Source organism: Coregonus clupeaformis, chromosome 28 (assembly GCF_020615455.1).
Source record: "Coregonus clupeaformis isolate EN_2021a chromosome 28, ASM2061545v1, whole genome shotgun sequence".
NCBI classification, from domain to species: domain Eukaryota; kingdom Metazoa; phylum Chordata; class Actinopteri; order Salmoniformes; family Salmonidae; genus Coregonus; species Coregonus clupeaformis.
Genome location: NC_059219.1, coordinates 18,719,738 through 18,741,493, shown reverse-complemented (window position 1 = coordinate 18,741,493; position 21,756 = coordinate 18,719,738). Strand labels below are relative to the sequence as shown.

Here is a 21,756-nt window from a genome sequence, read left to right as displayed (position 1 = left end):
CCCCTAAGCCCTGTGACATTATTTACAAAGCCAATGTCTATTTTTGGTCCTACTTAAGAATTTGGTATGCAATGTCGGCTTATCAAAGAGCTGTTCACCGTTTCACATACATTTTAGAAATGACCATATCTATTCAGAATTTCAGAGAACATGATGTAATTATAACTTTCACCAACAATGAGCACTACATAGCCTAAAAAATATATATACACGTCTTCAGACGACCTGCCCTCACCTAGGCTATAACAAGGTGTTTATAACATGTAGGGCATTCATAATAGCCTATATAATGCTTCATTCATCATTGGTCATATGATAATCGACATTAAAATACTCTGACTGCTTATGCAAACAGTGCACAATAGTCTATAGCCTACATGTGCATTGTAAATGCAGTATCCAAACGGCTGATTGTGAGCCCATCGTATTGAATGATTACCAAGCCAAGACAATCAATTTTACATTTAGCTTACCCATGGTAATGACGGGAAGTATCATGTCCGTGCAGAAAAAACAATGTATGTAATCCTAATTTCGTGGAAATGTTACGGGGCAGCGTGCGGTAAAATCAGGAAGAACCGAGGAGACAGACAGAGGCGCCGACCTTCAGCACCGTTCAGCACCGCGGACAGCACCTACTCCGACAACAGGCAGGCAGCTAGCTCTGCTCAATGTAGCCCCGTGAAGGTTACGCGATGCTAATAATGTATGTGATTTGTCCAGGCTGCAAATAATACAACCCAGTCAGACAGTCTTATGTTCCAACCATGATTTTTTCCTAAACAGATTATTTACAGAAAATAACCAAATACGTGTCTGCCACGATGTCAAATAGAAAACGTTACAGCCCCTTCATAAATGCAGGATTCCAATTTTGAAACGCGGCAAACAAAAAAAGAAGCATTCAGAAGCAGCTTCATGGGAGAAAAGATGTGCAATAGTGAGCAAGAAAGCGCGCAATCATGTTTTTCCCGCCGCTGTATTAGGCCTACTAGTTAAGTCTTCATTACTAATAGATGCGGGCGTGAGTCTCCCGCTACCGGGGCTTATTCGAGCTCATTATAAATGCAGCGCGTCCCCCAGTGGTGCTGGGCGGCCCAACTGTGCTCAAAGAATCCAATGTGTGCCGTTACACGGCCGTGACGCTCAGGGACTCACCAAGCTATTTCTGATGCGCCACAACAACGTGCTCTTCTAAATTCACTGGAATATTAGGCTATTTTTTACTTTGATGAGGCCAGAAAGATCCAGTAAGTGTGAGTTCTGTTAGTTTGCAGCAGAGTGAATGAGAGCTGAGAGCCAAGAGCACCACAGCACATGTGATGTCCTCAAAAGTCGCTTTAATCACGAATGACTTGGTCTCAGGAGACTGTTGATTCCTGAGGCATTTTTTAGCAACATCAGAGGAATTGAAATGGTGAACAGTCCTGCTATAAGGACTCTGGGGGTTCAGAAAATGTACATAGTGCACAGTATGTCTTTCAAAGGCTCCACCTATATCTCCAAAATCATTCCTGGTATAAGGTTTGTCTAATGTGTAGCAGCTGAGCCTAGACTAGACTGCCCAGTATAGGGTACACATAAAGGCCCTCAGTACTGGACTAACTGTCTAATCACACTGGATGTCATTCACCTCTTTACTGTAGGCTAATATCAAGGAAAGATATATAGTAAAATATCATATTTTATTGTCATAACCATGTATCTGATAGGCTATACTAGACTAAATAAGAAAATAAATAATCTCGGGGCTCATTCTAATGTAGCTCAAATCCACCTTCACTCCTTCTGCTTCTTCTCCTGCGTCTCTGTGAAACTCTCAGCTGCCAGTCTGGCCTATCGTATTCCAGTGTCCAACAGCTCTGATAGAGGCCCCAGACACTGAGGCGTGTAAATATTGATGCCGTTTCACAGAACAAGAGATCTCTCGTCACGGCTGTCACTGTTTGTGGGAAGGAAAGAGAATACTGATGGAAAAATAACAGATTTCACCACCACCACAACCACCACTTTTACTGACACACAAGCTTTAGATGAGACGAGCTACTGTAGGTGGTTGGGCTTACCAAAACATCCCCAACTGAGCTATATAGTCTTAGTTAATGAACTTGCAATAACATAACATCTATTCTTATTATGAGACCATGAAAATGGTTGTGTTAGAGTCTGTGTGCACGTGGCATGTGTGTGTAAACATGAAAGGGCTTTATTGTGTCCAACATGTGTAGGGCTCTGGTATAAAGTAGTTCACTATATAGGGAATAGGGTGCCATTTGAGACTTGTCCTTTAGGTCCATGGGCCCTGCCCTCAGAGGTCCAGCAGTTGGACCCCCAGTGACATCACCCTCCTTGGGTTGAAAAACGATCTGGTCACCCAGCCCTGTCTGGGAACCAAACCCCTGGATCAGCTGGCCATGAGGGCTCCGTGAGGGCTTGGAGCCCTGCAACCAGATACAGGGGAGGCAGTGTCTGTGTCAACGGTGTCCCTCTGGCTAAGACAGCAGCACATCTACTGAACGTATGTACACCTCCACCTCCACCCCCACCATCCATCCATCTATCTCCATCTAACTCCATCTCCATTCCTCTATTGTACTTCTTCCACCTCCAGACCTGTAATAACAACTGTTTTGCTTTCAAATACTTTAGCTGCATGTGCCATTTGGGACGCAACTAATGTATTTTCATGGCCAAGAAGACAGATGGCTACAATACCAGGCAAACAGTGGGCAGGGCAGCAGTGGGCCTATCCTCCTACCCTTTGATCTGATCCCAGGGCAGATCTGCCAACACTCCAGCTACTCATCACACTGTCTCAACCCTGCTGCTGCTGCCTGCTGCCAGCCCACAGCCGCTACTCAACACCATCTGTAGGCTACAACTCTGGAGGAGACCCATCCTCCACCCATTATCAGTCAACAACAAAGACAGACAGGTGATGGACGGACGGTCGAGTGGAGGTGGACTCTCAACTCATTCAGCTCAGTTATAGCTGTTTAGGGGAAACCTTGACAGGGATCTGGTCCAAACTTTGCATTGAAAATGGAACAAAGATACCAAAACATATTTTCTGCCATATACTTTATATGTCCTTTGGTCATACCAATGATCTGTTTTGGTCTGGCCTTCAGCATGATATGATTGACTCACAGATGTGATTGGTCAAAAACCATCTGACATTTGTATTCAGGGTACTGTATGTGTATATTACAGTCTGAGAAGCATCTTATGGGGCGAAGGAGCGATGCTTCTATTCAGACTTGTCTTAGTCGAGATGCGCAAAAGGTTGGAAAAGGATTTGCTAACCACTTTGTCCTCCTGTTGCAATTCCATGAGAGCAGGAATGCAGCAGACAGAGATAGAGGGAGAGAGAGAGATAGATAGATAGATAGATAGAGAGAGAGAGAGAGAGAGAGAGAGAGAGAGAGAGAGAGAGAGAGAGAGAGAGAGAGAGAGAGAGAAGAAGGAAGGGGGAGAAAGATTGTGAGTGACATTAGTACACTTTGACACATCTCATTCCGACAGTGAGGGTATCGGACAGCACCAAGCATAAACACTCAGCCACATAATAATACGTCAAAGCTAAAGCTTACTCTGTAGGAGGGATTTCACAACAAGGTTAGTTAGTTAGACAGTGGAGCAGCATGGTAATACACAGCTGCCATGAGATTTAGGGCTGTCGTGAGATGCCAGGGGAGAAGCTCCCCCCAGTGGTAAAGAAAGATACTAACATTTGACATATTTAGCAGACCCTCTTATCCAGAGCTTCTAGGGTTAAGTGTCTTGCTCAAGGGCACATCGACTCTGGGATTCGAACCAGAAACCTTTTGGTTACTGGCCCAACACTTATAACTGCTAGGCTACCTGACGGCCAAGTGAAAACAAGAATCCCTGCATCTAGAATCATCCCTCATCACATTTACAGTCAGAGTCTAACAAAGTCATGTAGAGAGTATTTGAATGGGATAAACATTGGTAGGAGTTGGTATATGGTATAGATCTTCAGTAGGGGATGTGTTGTGAGCTGCAACACTGTCTGTATCTGGCTTGAGGCCCAGTTTCTGATTCCACACTAATGTTTCATAACCCAGCGGAGGATTTGATTTGAGACAGAAATGGATGGACTAGTCAGGCTATTTTTGGGATCCAAGCGAGAAAGTAGCAGCAAAAACCACTCTCTCACAACAGCTGGCCTGGCCTGCATGTGATTATATAAAACGTGTTGTATTGACAAATTACTTCCACCTTCTCACTGTAATCTTACATATGCATGCATATGTGTGTGTGTGCATCATGCATGTGTGTGTGTGCGTTCATAGACACAGACAAACTAGGCTCAACCTCCTCACCTTATTTGACCGCAGAGACACTCGTCCTCCGCACCGAGCACAGAATTTCGTTTGGCAATATGAACAGAGGTGGCCGCAGCCGTCAGCGAACTTGGTTTTGTGGCAAATCCCACAGGTAGGAGAGTCGTTGGGGTTCTTCTGGGGTTCTCCTGTCGTCCCCGTCTGCGGGGTCGTATCGTCCCCCATCTTCTTTACCTGGTCCTTGTAGCTCTCAAACTGCTGGTGCAACTTCCTGCAAGGAAGGAAGGAAGGAAGGAAGCAAGAGAGGAACGCTGTTAGGAAAGGAACCGTTCAGAACAGAAACTTTGTCCTAAATGGTTCCCTAGTCCCTAGTCCCGCTAAAGTGCACTACTTTTTGCCCGTGTATAACAATGCACATGAGGTGATAGGAAGTCATTTCAGATGTGCCCTTGGATCTTGTGTAGTCGTTGTACAGGTACATATCAGAACTTTGTGCTGTAGCTAACTGCAGGTGTGTGTGATGTCCATTAGTGTTGGTAGATAGCAAAGCAAAGTGGTGTATGTAGCTCTGATTCCTTTGAAAGAGAAATGTAGGGAACACTTTCTATGAAGAACATGCTTTATAACGTCCTTGATTTAATACACTCATAGAAAGTGTAACCAAAATGTTTTGTAAACCAAATAACCTACAATTCGTTACATACAACTGTCAGAGTTGGAAATGTTTCAGAGTATTTTCTGCATTGCATATTGTTGTAATGCTACTATAGATCTCCATTCACATAGAGCTGCACCCATCTTTACTGAAACAAGGCGGGCCAGGTAGGAAGGTATAGAGTTCGCATTGCAAGTTAAAGAGCCTAACTTAATTCCACTGACTCAGGTTCCCGGCGTTTAATTAATCATTTGTACTTGTGTTTCTATTTCAGGGCGGAGACGTAAGCTTCAGGGCGGGGCCGAGACGTAAACTTCAGGGCGGGGCCGAGACATAAGCTAATACCGCCCTCCAAATGCTCACACTTCAGTGAAAAGAACATGTCAAATCAGTTTTTTCACAGCAACAACATGACTGGGTAGCCTACACTACAGGATCCATTCAACCATCGGCTAACAGTGCCTTTAGACAGTGCAGAGGAATCAGATTATTGTGTAGGCCTCCATGTGGTTTACTGACTAGTGCCCTGTAAAAAAAAGGGTGCCAAATAGGGAAAAGGGTGCCATTTGGAAGTACGCCTTCATTTTCTTTTAGCTCAACATCTTCTTTGATCTGCAGCGCCTGCTCAAAACACTAGATGTACATTCAGTGTTATCTTCTCCTACACTCTCCCAATACACCCACCCACCCAGACACCCCCACACATGACAGGTCCAACTGGACCTGAGGACCAGAGGACCCTGAAACGCTTCCTCACACAGACAGACCAGCATGCATTTTGTATGACACATGTCAATCGAGTGTATCCTTGGAAACGAAAACCCTGGCTGACTTCATAATATGGCGATTAGAATTGGTTTCTTCTCCACATTTTCCCCTGCAACATTCATTAGTCACGTGAATTATTAACCAGAGCTATCGTTTTACCGTCCGTATGCATGGCTTGGTGTCGTGGAGGTGATAAACATGCTGCCTTTTCTTTCCCACAAACAGGCCTCTTATTTAGATCCCAAATGTAATTGGTGCGTGACTCGATGTGGCTTGGCCCTGTCTGACGACTATCACCCTGCTGAACACTAGATAGATGTGTGCCACCCTGCCATGCTACTGTACCCACACTGGATAAATAACACTGGGCTACTAATGTCACTATATACTGAACACAGATCAGACCTGGGACGTGGTGGTGTAGTGTTGTTTAACACACACACACACACACACACACACACACACACACACACACACACACACACACACAGATACCAGACCAAATCTACAGATAGAAGAATTGAAATGTGCATATTGAGTAGCAGTGTCTGCTGTTTAGAGCAGGGGTTCTCATAGTGGGGTCCGCAGTACTGGAGGGGGTCCACGGCCAGATACAACAAAATAAGAATATTTCTAACCACAGATTACATTTGGGCCAAGGGATCCGTGGAATAAGTTTAGAGGGTGTAATACAATACAATAAAATACCATTTAATATAATTAATCTACAACTTATGTTCTTAACCCTGGGTCAAATGGGCCTGCGAGGCTCACAGGGATTTTGGTATCCACAGTGCTCCACCAATTAAAATAATTTCAATTTAATACTATTTGTACGAATTGAGTCTTGAAGAATATAACTTATAAATGTCTCATGAGTTTAGTTCAACTGTCTTAGCCCATCAGAACCTAAAATAGCTTGTTTTACTCTAATGTTTGTAAACAATGTAAATGTAAACAAACACTGTATAGCCTCAAAACATTGATAGAACTATAATTATGATTTCATGGACAGTCATTTCTTGCATCCATAGCTCTGTCTATGAATTTGAGAGTGGTTACATTTCTCCAGGCCAAACCCTCAGTTTTTTACCAAAACACAGGTGGGATGACCACTTTGTTATTGTTTCCATTAAGGACTCTAGTTTAAGCTTTAAAACTGCTAACTTTTCTCTCTGCCTCATGGCAAAACATGTAGAATTGCAGGATATTAGCTTAGAAGCTGTAACAACAAAACATCTCTCTGCCCCATGACAAAATGTCTAAAACAGCAGGAAATTAGCTTGAAAACTACAATTTCTTTGTCTCCGATGCCAAGAAGGGGGTCTTTAAAATGTTTCTTCCCAGGGCCCGAAACCTGGTTAGTCTGGCAATGCACTACCGAAGTCAAAGTAAAAGTCCTTGCTATTTTTATCTCACTCGAGTTATGAGGGGGTCCCTGATGAATTTGCTATCACAAAAGGGGTCCCCGGCCCCAAAAAGTTTGAAAACCCTGGTTTAGAGAGCGTATAGATGCTCCTAGATTCACTAGAGAGAGTCACTAGAGAGCTACCATTCAAGATGCAACTCTCCCTAACCCAGGAAGAGGATTAGGGAGAGGAGAGTGTTAGGGAGAGGAGAGTGTTAGGGAGAGAAGAGGGGTAGGGGTAGGGGTAGGGAGAGGAGAGGGGTAGGGAGAGGAGAGGGAGAGGGGTAGGGAGAGAAGAGTGGTAGGGAGATGAGAGGGGTAGGGAGAGGGGTAGGGAGAGGAGAGGGGTAGGGGTAGGGGTAGGGAGAGGAGAGGGGTAGGGAGAGGGGTAGGGAGAGGAGAGGGGTAGGGAGAGGAGAGGGTTAGGGAGAGGAGAGGGGTAGGGAGAGGAGAGGGGTAGGGAGAGGTAGAAAGAGAGAGGAAAAGGAGGGGGTAGAGAGAGAGGTAGAGAGAAGGAGGAAGAGAGGGAAAGGAAGGGGTTGGGACTCTCCAGAGTGAGAGGGGAAGGGAGAGGAGATGGCCAGGGAGAGGAGAGGGTTAGGGAGAGGAGATGGCCAGGGAGAGGAGGGAGAGGAATACAGGGAGAGGGGGAGAGGGAGGAGGAGAGAAGTAGAGGAGGAGAGAGGGAGGAGGAGAGAAGTAGAGGAGGAGAGAGGGAGGAGGAGAGAAGTAGAGGAGGAGAGAGGGAGGAGGAGAGAGGGAGGAGGAGAGAAGTAGAGGAGGAGAGCGGGAGGAGGAGAGAAGTAGAGGAGGAGAGCGGGAGGAGGAGAGAAGTAGAGGAGGAGAGAGGGAGGAGGAGAGAAGTAGAGGAGGAGAGAGGGAGGAGGAGAGAAGTAGAGGAGGAGAGAGGGAGGAGGAGAGAAGTAGAGGAGGAGAGAGGGAGGAGGAGAGAGGGATATTGAGAGGTGCAGGCAGCTGGTGGATGGCTCCCGTTCCCCATCCGTCTCCCCCTCGGTCAAACGTGGTCAAACGCGCATGACACAGCTGACGTGTAATCATATGCTGCTCATTGTCCCAGCTCTGACTGTCTATCCGACCCTTCTTACCTCTGAACCACACCAACACAGGCTGCATAAACAGGCTGAAACATGAGCCCTGCCCTGGCCTCTACTGTATACTGTTTGACAGAGTCAACATAGTATCCCTACCAGGACCCAGCCAAGCCCGGCAACTCAATACGTGTCTGCCTGTTGGCCTTATGTATGAACTCAGAGGGTTATCTTATCAAGACATGCCTTTTAAATGTTTGAAGTTGTGTTTCTTGTGGATGTTTGACTGGGTGACATAACATTGATGTTACCGTCTGATGTCATGTTTCTGTGATATAGCACAGTCACAGTGCACGTCAGATGCATTTATTCAACCACAATGCAATATTGATATAGTCTATTACTATTTTGGCACTATCACAGTTGTAAAATGTAAATGTGTGTCACTTAATCCAAAAATATATAATGCATTTTATACATGCAATTTGTTGTATTCTTCACCATAGTAAAATAATCCTAAAGGATATGGTCATTTTCCTGAAGAAATATTGTGCGCTTGCTTCAGCTGTCCAAAACTATCCTTTGAAAGCAGACTTGACTCTTGGCCATAGGCAGCGTGTCCATAAGGTTTCCCCTAAAGTAAATTCAATTAAATTGCCAAACTGATATAGCCTAATTAGCCTAATCCTGTCTATACAGAAATACATCAAATCATTCAAAATAGGTTACTACACCAGAAATCATTAGCTTCTTTAAAAAAAAGTATGTGGAATTTTTTTAAATCACATAGCCTGTCAGAAGGGCCTGCAATTTGGGCAGCGTGCACAGCAAATACCAAATAGATGATAATTGAGTTGCAAAAGTGAAAGAGTGAAAAAGAGGCCCAGCCAGGCATTTCGCAATATTTCAAAATACAATTGCGGGAAAACAGTTTGAAAAGCAAATGGCTATTGCTGTAAGGAGAAGACCATGACAAGACTCTAATCTGTCTGTTATCAAAATTCTCAATTTCATTGAGCAAACAGTAGCCACTATCTTATTGGCACCAGCCAAGCATCGGCCGTATCCCCGGTTGAGTGCGTATATTCACTCTCTTTATCATTGAGTCAGTGTCACTTGAAAGTTTGTTTTTGGACAATAATTTCCTCCTCCATTTTGTATTTCTGTCTCCTCTTTTCGTAGGCCTATTAGATAGTTGCAGACAACGTTGTTTTTGATTGATCTGTTTGTTAGTCAGCAGAGTATAAACTACCCTGTAATTTTTGTCATATTAAAAAAGATTCAGCTGTTTATGTGCGAGCATCAAGCTCTACACTGAGGGCTCATGACTCTATGTATCATGCAGTCCTTTGTTTTGTCACCAATCAGAGATGTCTATCTAACTCACCATTGTGATCTGTAGGGTGGACATCACTAGCAACACGCAGGCTCTAACACTGGTACATTCTAATTTATAAGGTCATTTTAGCAAAACAGACATTTTATCTATCCTCTCTTCTAGTTTGAAATAAAAACACATTCAAGCTCAGATCTCAATCTTGTTTTAGGCTAACAGTCACGAAAATTTGAACTGAGCATGGAAAAAAAGGTTATTTCATTACTCAGCCCCCTGGTCTTGGAATTCCCTCCAAGCCAACCTAAAACTTCAGGACCTGGTGTCCCTGGAGGAGTTCAATGGACAAATAGACGAACAGGTTGTTGAGACATGTAATTGTTTCTAGTTGTCACCCGATGTCAATATTTTGCGTTGCCTTCTGTAAGGAAGAACGTTGTTTTACTTCACACTCACCACACACATGCCTGCACAAACACACACACATACACACACACACACACACACATACACACACACATACACACACACACACACACACACACACACACACACACACACACACACACACATCCCCTGTGTGTGTGCTGGTGTATTTGTGCTATTGCCAGTGTCTTCTGTCTGTGTTGTCTGTTTTGTCTTTCATTGTTTTTTTGTTTTTTTTATCCCAGCCCAGGAGGCCTTTTGCCTCTTGCCAGGCCGTCATTGTAAATAAGAATTTGTTCTTATTGACTTGCCTGGTTAAATAAAGGTGAAATAAAAATAAAAATAAACTTCCAGTCATATAAAGTGTAGTAGAATTGCATGAAATGTGTTTATAAAAGGCCACATTTTTCCCGAACAGTGATTGAGTTATATTATTAGCATAAATTACGACTATCCAATTTACTCATCACATTAGGAATAGTAGGCTATCTTACATAAGTCTGCAAAAGCGATGATACATGGAATGCTTTATTATAAAGGTGAATTTCTATGGTGAAAATGAGCTTCCCCAAACTTGAGACTCACGCGCCGCCTATGCTCTTGGCACTATCTGACAGGTGAGAGGTCAAACATACTGTACAGACCACACTAGTCAGCCATGCTGTATGTTTAGGCCTACTACAGTAACTGTCTGGTTCAGGGGCAGACAGTGAACATCTTACTTACGTCTCAGTCTCAGTCACAGTCTCAGTCACAGTCTCAGGCTCAGGCTCCTTCTCATTTTGGGACTTTTGCTGCGGTTGCAGCACGTTATTTACCAGCTCAGTGATCCCACTAAAGGGACTAAACCACCTGTTCAAATAAGTAAGGAAACAACGTGACCGTACACCACACCACAGAAAGATGAAGAATCAACACATTGTCTGGGCTGGCTGAGACAAGGAAGTCCCCTATTAAAGTGCACACACACCCAGCAAGGTTACACAAAGTCAGAGTGGCGGTACTGTACGGAAGCCTAGCAGGGACATTCACTGTGATCACAGCACACTAAAAAAGAGGGACAGTCAACCACAGTCACAACCACAGAGAAAGAGGAGGAGAGGAAGTATAAAAGCAGGAAAGAAGCTACAGCCAATGGAAATGGGAATTGCATCGAATGGTCAGCCAATAGTTAGGAAGGTGGTAGTAGAGTAGTCGTAGTAGTATAACGTTTCCATATAGATCAGATAGTTGCTGTGTTTAGAGGTTGATTTGGACACAATGCAGGACAGAAGGTAGCTGAATAGAAGCATCCAGTTCACACGGATGAGGAAGTAAGGAGCCGATAGGTGAAGCTCTCTTACAAGCCAATCAGAATGCAAATGACATACCAGGGCGAGCCAATACCAGGGGAGAAGGGGTGGGGCCCGCTGAGACAGGAAGCCACATTGACCAAAGGAAGAAGTGTCAAAGCCTAGAGCACTCTGGGTAATGTGTTACTTACTGTGCCGGCTGAGGCTTTTGTTCTTCTTTGACCCTAAAAAGATAAGTGTGGACAGCTCAGTGCTCAGTGCATTCACAACACAAAGACATGGAGAACACACATAAAACAACACAAATAAACACATACATAGACATAAACAATGATGATGATGATTATTATTATTACTGTATATTGTAATAGCTTTAAGGAATGCAGTATAATCAAGATATCAGTGATGATGATGATGATGATGATGATGAACATAATTACTGTATATTGTAATAGCTTTAAGGCAAATGATCAAGATATCAGTGATGATGATGATGATGATGATGATGATGATGATGATGATGATGATGATGATGATGATCATGATGATCATGATCATGATGATGATGACAAAAAAACACAACAATAAAAATCATAACATTTAAAATGACAGTAAAACATAAATAAGAATGATTCACAGGAACTAAATTAAAAAATATTGTGCTGTCATGATATTTGTGCTGTGATGTCACACCTGAATTGATTGAATAAGACTCTAGAACTCTAGCTGAGGGTCTCACTACTTCCAAACTTCCAAACCATTCACCAATAATTTCTAAACACATTTACAGCAGCAGACACATCCTGTTAGAAAAAGTCCTCTTTGGTGCAGAGCCTGTGGTCTAGCGGTAACACTCCCGGCTCCAGTCACATACAGGTATATGCCTCTCTTCACTGGAAACCAGGGTTTAATCCCTGTATCCACTCTTCCTCATGGTACTAGTAATCAACACATCACCCCTCACAACAAAGAGATCAGGTGACAAGGTATTGACAACAGTCAACAGTGTGACAACCAGGCTCATGTCCATAGACTGAATACCAAACATGATGTCTACAGACAGACACTGTAAGACCAGTCTCAAACACACAGACTGTCTCTGTTGCCACGTCTATTGATTTTTATATCTTCTTATCTCTTTTTCTGTCTCTTTTTCTAGTTTTGACCCTCTCTGTTTCACATTATATGTAACCAGAAGCCTCCAGGTTTGACTGTCTTTGACTGAGGTTACACTGCTCTCTAGTGGACAGACGTGTGGTGCCTCTGCTAAACGTAAGAGGGGAAGAGATATACACAGAACAGTAATAATAAACATGTCCAGTGTAGCTGTTGAGTTGGAGCTGAGGTTGACTTGGAGTTCTGAGGTCATAGGTGGCACAGCCCACTCCCCAGCCCCAGCCCGATACCCACCCTGCAGCCGTATACCTTATCCCCAGCTGTATACCCCAGCCCCAAATCTATACTCACAGTCCCAGCCCCAGCCCTATACTCAACCCCAGCCCTAAGGCCAACCCCAGCACCAGCACTATACCCCAACCCCAGTACTATACCCCAACCCCAGCCCTATACCCCAGCCCCAGTACTATACCCCAGCCCCAGCACTATACCCCAACCCCAGCACTATACCCCAACTCCAGTACTATACCCCAACCCCACCCCTATACCCCAACCCCAGTACTATACCCCAACCCCAATACTATACCCCAACCCCAATGCTATACCCCAACCCCAATACTATACCCCAACCCCAATGCTATACCCCAACCCCAATACTATACCCCAGCCTCATCTGAGAGCGTGAGAGTACCTCCTTGAGAGAGAGTGGAGTTGACGTAGCTCCTGCCGTGCAGACAGACAGCAGGACAATTACACAACGACCTGTCACAGAGAGTTTGGTGTTTAGGGAAGAACTCCTAGATGTAATGAATGTGGCTCCCTGAAGCAGCCAGCTCCCCACACGAGGCCAGACTGAGAGACCTAGCTCACCTCAACTGCAGACACACCACACCACAACGTTGGGTGGGTCCCAAATGGCACCCTATTCTATATAGGGAATAGTGAGCAATTTGGCATGCACACCAGAACGTGAACATTCTCAGTCTAGTGGTGACACACATCCACCAGGGAGAAAAGGATTAATAACCCTGACTTCAGTTAGATGCAATCTTGTATGAAATTGTGACTGTTCCAGTGTGTATATACAGTAAATTTAGATACAATTCAGTCTATGACTGTGAGGTAAAAATAAATACTGCGACCCTGTGCAGCTCGCAGCTCTTCGAATGTGCAGCTCTACAGCACAGTGTCAACCCTCTCTAGATTGTGCAGCTCTATGGCACAGTGTGAACCCTCTCTCAATTTTAAGCTCTATGGCATGGTGTCAACCCTCTCTAGATTTTAAGCTCTATGGCATGGTGTCAACCCTCTCTAGATTGTGCAGCTCTATGGCATGGTGTCAACCCTCTCTAGGTTGTGCAGCTCTACTTTATGGCGTGGGCCAGTCTTACATCATGGAAGAGAAGCAGGAAGTGTCTGTGAGCCCTGGGCCAGGCCCACTGTTCACACCACAGGACGTTACCATGACCACCTGCTCCTACTTTACACCTTCTGTAGCTGGACAGGACCAGCTCTCTCTGTTGTTTTATTCATACATCTTCACGCGCCTGTCCCAAATGGCACCCTATTCCCTATATAGTCCACTTCTTTTGACAAGGGCCCTTAGGGAAAAGGCTACGATTTGAGACGCACCCTATATGACCGACTGGGTTCAAACCCAGGTCTCCTCCAGCCACCACAATGCTGTGTTAGCCTACTGAGCCAAAGGCATCAGCTCGTGGAACTAACTCAGGTTAACTAATGCAGGTCTCGCTCACTCTCTCCCTCCACCTTTCTCTCTTTCTCCCTCCCTCCCTCCCTCTTTCTCCTTCTCCCCCTCTTTCTCCTTCTCTCTCTCCCTCTCTCTCTACCCCTCAATAACCTGCCTGTTCCTAAGTCAAGTCAGAGTAGAAGAACCACATCGATGTGACAGCTATACAACGAGCCCTGAATCATCACATTCACACCATGCAGCCAATCAGGAGAACAAGCGGTGCATCCCAAATGGCACCCTATTCCCTATATAGTGCACTATGTTTGACCAGGGCCCATAGGGCTCTGGTCAAAATTTGTGCACTATGTAGGTAATGGGGTGCCATTTGGGACGCATATAAGGTTTCCCACATGTCATAGGTGCCTGGGCAGGCAGGTCCAACAGCAGCCAAAACCCTTCTAATCGCTTCTGATGGGCTGAATAAATAGAACCACAGTCTGCCTATCCTGTCTGTCAGTCACAGGCTAACGTGACATAACTAGAAGAGATACAGTACACAGTCATGTGTCAATGTACAGTAAAGTGAAGGCTCACAAGGAGTGTGCGATCACTCACTGACATCCAAGTGTCTGAGGATGTCACACAAAGTTAAGGACACACAAATATCTAGTAGTCTACACAAATAGAGACTATTTGTAACGTTTTGGTCTGAACAAATGTTGGTTATAGCCAAGAAAACAAACACATTGTTGATGCAAGGTTTCTGGAGTAAATAACTATTTTACATATTTTACACTGACGTTACATGTGACACTAATAGCTCCCTTTGAGATGGTTGTGGTGTTATGGTTGGCATGGATACATGATGCAGAGTACATGAAGTGTCCATCTGTCAGTTACATCCATCCCTACCTGCTTTTCACACAACAGACAGCATGACAACACATACACGCCAGTCCCACGGACTAGGCAGGTAGCCTAGCGGTTAAGAGTGTTGGGCCAGTAACCGAAAGGTTCCTGGTTTGAATACCCGAGCCGAACAAATTTTAATATCTGTTGATGTGCACTTGAGCAAGGCACTTAACCATAAATGCTCCTGTCAGTGGCTCTGGGTAAGAGGGGCTGCTAAATGAATAAAATGGAACAGAGATAGTTACACTGTTAAGAGAAACCAAAACAACTAGGCCACACTCCAACTATTACATTTCCCTCTTGGATTTCAGAGAATACACTGTGAGAGTTGAGAGACAGAAACTCTCTACTTCATTCATTGCATTATACTGAACAGGCCGGGCAGAGCTGTCTCTGTTACATTGCACTGAGCTTCTCCACACTGACTCCACCCAGGGCATAAATGCTTCCCAATTACTCTGTCTGCCTCCCCTGCCTCCCTACACCTCCCTCGTATGCCTCCCTCCAGTGCCTCCCTTCGTTCCCTGCCTCCCCTCCCCTTCCCCTGCCTAAATATGGCTGTGTGGCCCCAACCAGTCAATCTAGCATTTCTTCATTCTAAGAAGCCCACTCTTCCTTTCACAGTGGTCCTAAGGGCCAGCATGACTTTTCCCTTCATCAACAGTATAGTAGTAACTGGAACACGCTCAACATGGCTTCCAACTGGACATGTTTACAACAGCCTCATGCTGCATCCCAAATAGCACCCTATTCCCTATGGGCCCTGGTCAAAATGATTGCCTATACTAGGGTATAGGGTGCCATTTGAGACGCTGTTTCTGTATAGTAGTGTCATGACCAGCCCTAACCACTCAATCCGTCTAAGTCTTCCCAAGTCCTCCAAATAATTGGATGAAGGGATCATCCTGAGCTCAGTAGGAAGATACCACATACAGACAATTAACACAAAATGGTTATGACTGCCAGGAGCACAAGTCAATGTATATATATATATATTAAACCACTCAGCAATACATGACTATAAGCTTGTAGTAGTGTGTACAGTACAGTAATCAAATCAAGTCAAATGTATTTATGAAGACATTTTTAGCAGTTGCAGTTTTTAAACCGATGCAGTGAGTGTAGCCTGGTCCCAGATCTGTTTGTGCTCTTGCCAACGCCATTTCTCATTGTCAAGCCATGATAGAAACAGACTGGCACTCAGGCTCCAGTGAGTACTGTGACCAGGGCAGAACCATCTCTCTCTCTACCTGCATGAGTCTGATCGGAACAGGAAGAAGAGGAAGAAGAAGAGCTGTTCTAAAAATAGCAGCTCGTTTAAAGACATGCAGCAGATTAAATCCAGAGACACCTGTTCATTACACCTTTCTTCTTGTAAGGGGAGTGTGTGTGTGTGTGTGTGTGTGTGTGTGTGTGTGTGTGTGTGTGTGTGTGTGTGTGTGTGTGTGTGTGTGTGTGTGTGTGTGTGTGTGTGTGTGTGTGTGTGTGTGTGTGTGTGTGTGCTGCTACTTAACACTTTTCTCGCTCCAAGAGGATTATGGGTAGGGGATGAGAGAGAGAGGGAGAGAGAGAGAGAGAGAGAGAGAGAGAGAGAGAGAGAGAGAGAGAGAGAGTGAGCTGATAACTTCCTTTTGCACTCTGGTAGTAAATCCCGAATGGCACCCTATTCCCTATATAGTGCACTACTTTTGACCAAGCCCCAGGCTAGGGTGCTATTTGGGACACAGCCTGGCTCATTCTGCCACGTTGTGATAGGGAGCAGAGCAGGAAGCTGGTCGTTGCGAGGAGGAGAGGGTTTGTTTGAGTAGCTACATCAGGTCTATACATTTCTATACATTGAGGGACAAGCTGTGCACCACAGTTACAGTGATAGGATTGTATGTACAGTACTGTACTGTACACACTGCAACCCTAGACTTCCTGACCAGAGTACTGCACTAATAATCACATGTGATTGTCAAAAAGAGTTGGCAGAAGGATTTCTCGGAGCAGTGGGGAACTCACTAATCTGTAGCCAAATATAACTTCAAACTCATCTGTTTGAACAGATTACCTGCCATGATTCAATTGAGCCTCCTCAAATTGTAGCTACCCTCCTGAGATGTTTCCTAGTGGCACAAAGTCAGCTAACTACCCAGCAGCATCCAACACATTCATAAATTCATCATATTAATCTGTATCCACACACTGTTGTGCTCATGCTCTGCTCTGTGTTACCGCTTTACTAGAGCAGTACATACTGTAGGACCAATTTGCAATTTTTCAATAATTAAGATTAGGGTAACTTTCCTTAAAGTCTGTAGGTATTAGGAATAATGATGCTGTTATAACACATTTTAAGACTCATCATAACCATGTAGGACCCCCCTTATAATGTCTAATTATGACTAAATAACAGCCATTTTGAGTCAGCTGAAATGTTCTGAGTCCAACATAGAGACACAACATGTTATAAGCCTTCTAATAACATACTTTAAAGATGGAATCTGCATTAGGGGGAAACAGCGCCACTGGCCGCCCCACCACCGTTGTTATTGGTTTTGTTGCCGAGCTGAGGACGTTGCGCAGCAGGGTAAAAACCATTGCAGTACATATTGTGCTCTTCTAGTGCACATGCAATGATGTCTGTGGGGAAAACAGAGTTCGTTGTTCGCAGTATCTTCCTTGTTGTTGTAATATCGCAAACGGATATGGCTGTTTCACAAATAAAGATTCCATTACATTTACATTTTAGTCATTTAGCAGACGCTCTTATACAGAGAGACTTACAAGAGCAATTAGGGTTAAGTGCCTTGCTCTAGGCCACATCGACATATTTTGCACCTAGTCGGCTCGGGATTCGAACCAGTGACCTTTCGGTTACTGGCCCAACTGCTAGGCTACCTGCATGCATGATTATAACCGTTTATAAATGCTAATTCACGTTTTATAACCCTTGTTGCTTTATAACCCTTGTTGTTGTGCCTATGGGAGTCTCTCTCTCTCCCTCTCCCTCTCCCTCGCTCTCTCTCTCACAGTAGCTTATAATAATAGCCTGCATGGCTAACAATAGAGAGGTAATGGATACCCTGGCTATTGTTGTGCTGTGCAGGTTGCATCCCAAATGGCACCCTATTCACTATATAGTGCACTAAGTTTGACCAGAGCCCTGTGGGAGCCATTTGGGACGTAGCCACAATTACCTGTGGGTGCCATTTGGGACCTAGCCACAATTACCTGTCTCAATTCATCTCTGGCAAGTACGTCACTATTGGCTTGCTTAACTAAATTGCAAACATATACAGGAGCACACACTGGGGACAGCCAGCCAGGCAGGGCTACCTAATACCATGATACCACTGTGACAGCACTTAGACAGATACACACCCATCAGTGGACAGAAATACTGCTGCACAGACATTAATACACACACACTCGCGCACACGCAAACACACACTGCATTAGCACACAGGGTTTAAAACCACCCACACAGGGATAACGTCCGTCGAAGCTAACAATATTAAATGTAACCCTGCTGCCTCACTGTAACCAAGCTGAACCTAGACAGCCCTGTAATACCCACTGCCTAAATCAATCTGGTAATAACCTTAAAAGGATCTCAGAAACAATACATGGGAATAGTATTATAGTATACTTGGGATGGGGAGGGGCTTTAGCGGGGGAATTAGTGGAGAACAATTGAAGGGTTACTCCGTAGCAATGCAAATATCACGGTACAGCTATATGGACACTCAATCATTACGCTATTTTTTATTGATAAATTTACAAACATATATAATGATAAATAGACTTGAAACTTGTATCTCATTATGGTGTATGGTGAAATAAGTATAGCCAGTTATAATTGTAATGGCTTAGCTGATAATAACAAAAGAAGAACAATATTTACATGGCTCAAAGAGAAGGAATATAATATCTATTGTATACAGGAAACTCATTCAACAATTCGAGATGAAGTAGCGTGGAAAAAAGAATGGGGGGGGGAAATATACTTCTCCCATGGGCAAAGAAATTCAAAAGGGGTGATGATATTAATTAATAGTAATTTCGATCCAAATGTGCAAATTGTCCAAATAGATACGCAAGGTAGATGGATTATTTTAAATATGGTATTGGACCATAAACAGATATGGCTCATTAACCTTTACGGACCAAATAATGATGATCCACAATTCTTTGACAATATATATAATAAATTATCAAGCCTGCAAGCAACTCAAGACAATATTATTATGGTGGGGGATTATAATACTGTTTTAAATAGCTCAATGGACCGAAAAGGAAATCACACCACAAACAATCACCCACATGCTCTTAAGGAAATTGTGAATGTCATGGATACATTAGAACTAGTAGATATATGGAGGCTTAAATATGCTGATCTAGTGAGATATACATGGCGGAGACTGAATCAAGCTAGTCGTCTTGACTTCTTTCTTATCTCATTCTCGTTGGCACCAAAAGTAAAAAAAAGTGTTGATAGGGGACAGAATGCGGTCGGACCATCATATAATAGGCATATACATTACTCTGACTGAATTTCCACGTGGGCGAGGATATTGGAAATTTAATCAAAGCCTATTAGATGATAATTTATTTATAATTAGAACAAAGGAATTTATAACTGACTTTTTCCAACATAACATAGGTACAGCGAATCCCCTTATTGTATGGGACACCTTTAAATGTGCCTTTAGAGGCCATGCAATTCAGTACTCATCTCGAAAACAAAAGCAATTTAGGTCAAAAGAGTTTATACTAAGAAAGGAAATAGAAAGTCTAACAGAACAGATAGATGGCAATAAAAACTGTAACATAGAGGCTCAGAATAAATTAGAGGAAAAACAAAAAGAAATGGAAAAACTTATTCAAGAAAGATCAAGTGTAATATATTATAAAAATAAAGCAAACTGGATGGAATATGGGGAAAAATGCACAAAATTCTTTTTTAATCTTCAACATAGGAATGCTACCAAAAGAACTTAATGAAACTAGTTACAATTGACGGAGTCACCCATAATTCACCTAATGATATTTTGAAGGAAGAAACAAAGTATTTTAAGCATATGTTTTCTTTTCAGTCGCCTCCATCTCCTCTAACTGAAGCTAATTGTAGAGATTTTTTTTCTATTGATAATGTCAAATTAACAGCCACACAGAAAGACTCATGTGAAGGTGAAATTACAGAGGAGGAACTTCTGGATGCAATTAAATACTTTAAGTCGGGGAAAACTCCAGGGTTGGATGGCATACCAATCGAGGTATACCAAACCTTTTTTGATATACTAAGAGGACCGTTATTAGCATGTTTTAACCACTCCTATGTAAATGGTAGATTATCTGACACTCAAGAAGAAGGTCTGATCTCATTATTACTGAAACAGGATACAAGTGGAAAATATAAAGATCCAGTCCATTTACAAAATTGGAGGCCCCTTACACTTCAGTGTTGTGATGCAAAAATCCTAGCAAAATGTATAGCGCATAGAATTAAAAAGGTATTGTCGGATATTATTCATTCTAATCAGACAGGTTTTTTACATGGAAGATACATTGGAGATAATATAAGGCAAGTATTGGAAACAATAGAACACTATGGAAAATATGGGAAACCAGGCCTGCTATTCATAGCAGACTTCGAAAAGGCATTTGATAAAGTACGACTGGAATTTATATATAAATGCCTGGAGCATTTCAATTTTGGAGAATCTCTTATAAAATGGGTCAAAATCATGTATAGTAACCCTAGGTGTAAAATAGTAAATAATGGCTATTTCTCAGAAAGTTTTAAACTATCAAGAGGAGTGAAACAAGGTTGTCCACTATCGGCATATCTATTTATTGTGGCCATCGAGATGTTAGCTATTAAAATCAGATCCAATAATAATATCAGGGGATTAGAAATACAGGGCTTAAAAACAAAGGTGTCATTGTACGCAGATGATTCATGTTTTCTTTTAGATCCACAACTAGAATCCCTCCACAGCCTCATAGAGGATCTAGATACATTTTCTAACCTCTCTGGATTAAAACCAAATTATGACAAATGTACTATATTACGTATTGGATCACTAAAAAATACAATTTTTACATTACCATGTAGTTTACCAATAAAATGGTCTGATGGTGATGTGGATATACTCGGAATACATATCCCAAAGGAAATAAATGATCTCACTTCAATAAATTTTAATAGAAAGTTAGCAAAAATAGATAAGATCTTACTACCATGGAAAGGAAAATACCTGTCAATTTGTGGAAAAATCACCCTGATTAACTCTTTAGTATTATCCCAGTTTACCTATTTGCTTATGGTCTTGCCTACGCCTAGCAAACAGTTTTTTAAAATATATGAGAAAAAAATATTCAATTTTATTTGGAACGGCAAGCCAGACAAAATTAAAAAGAGCATATTTATATAATGAATATGAATTCGGAGGACAGAAATTATTAAATATTAAAGCATTAGACCTATCACTAAAATCTTCAGTCATCCAAAAGTTATACTTAAATCCGAACTGGTTCTCAAGCAAATTAGTAAGATTGTCTCACCCACTGTTCAAGAAAGGCCTTTTTCCCTTTATTCAGATTACAATCTCTCACTTTCAGTTATTTGAAAAGGAAATAATCTCCCAAATGTCACTATTTCTAAAACAAGCCATAGAAAGTTGGTTGCAATTTCAATTTAATCCTCCAGAAACGACAGAACAAATAATGCAACAAATATTGTGGTTAAATTCAAATATACTAATTGACAAAAAACCTTTATTTTTTGACAGAATGTTTAAAAAAGG

General features: G+C 42.9%; 1 protein-coding gene across 1 annotated transcript in view; it reads right to left on the bottom strand.

Annotated features, from left to right (window-relative positions):
• The window catches only part of LOC123482082 (regulating synaptic membrane exocytosis protein 2-like), a 43,776-nt gene that overhangs the window by 5,879 nt on the left and 16,141 nt on the right, over window positions 1-21,756 (bottom strand). The window contains exons 3-4 of the mRNA XM_045208344.1: window positions 4,350-4,581; window positions 3,307-3,318 (exon numbers count right to left, since the gene is read on the bottom strand). Coding sequence (XP_045064279.1) covers window positions 3,307-3,318; window positions 4,350-4,581 — 244 coding nt within the window. The remainder of the gene's footprint in view (window positions 1-3,306; window positions 3,319-4,349; window positions 4,582-21,756) is intronic.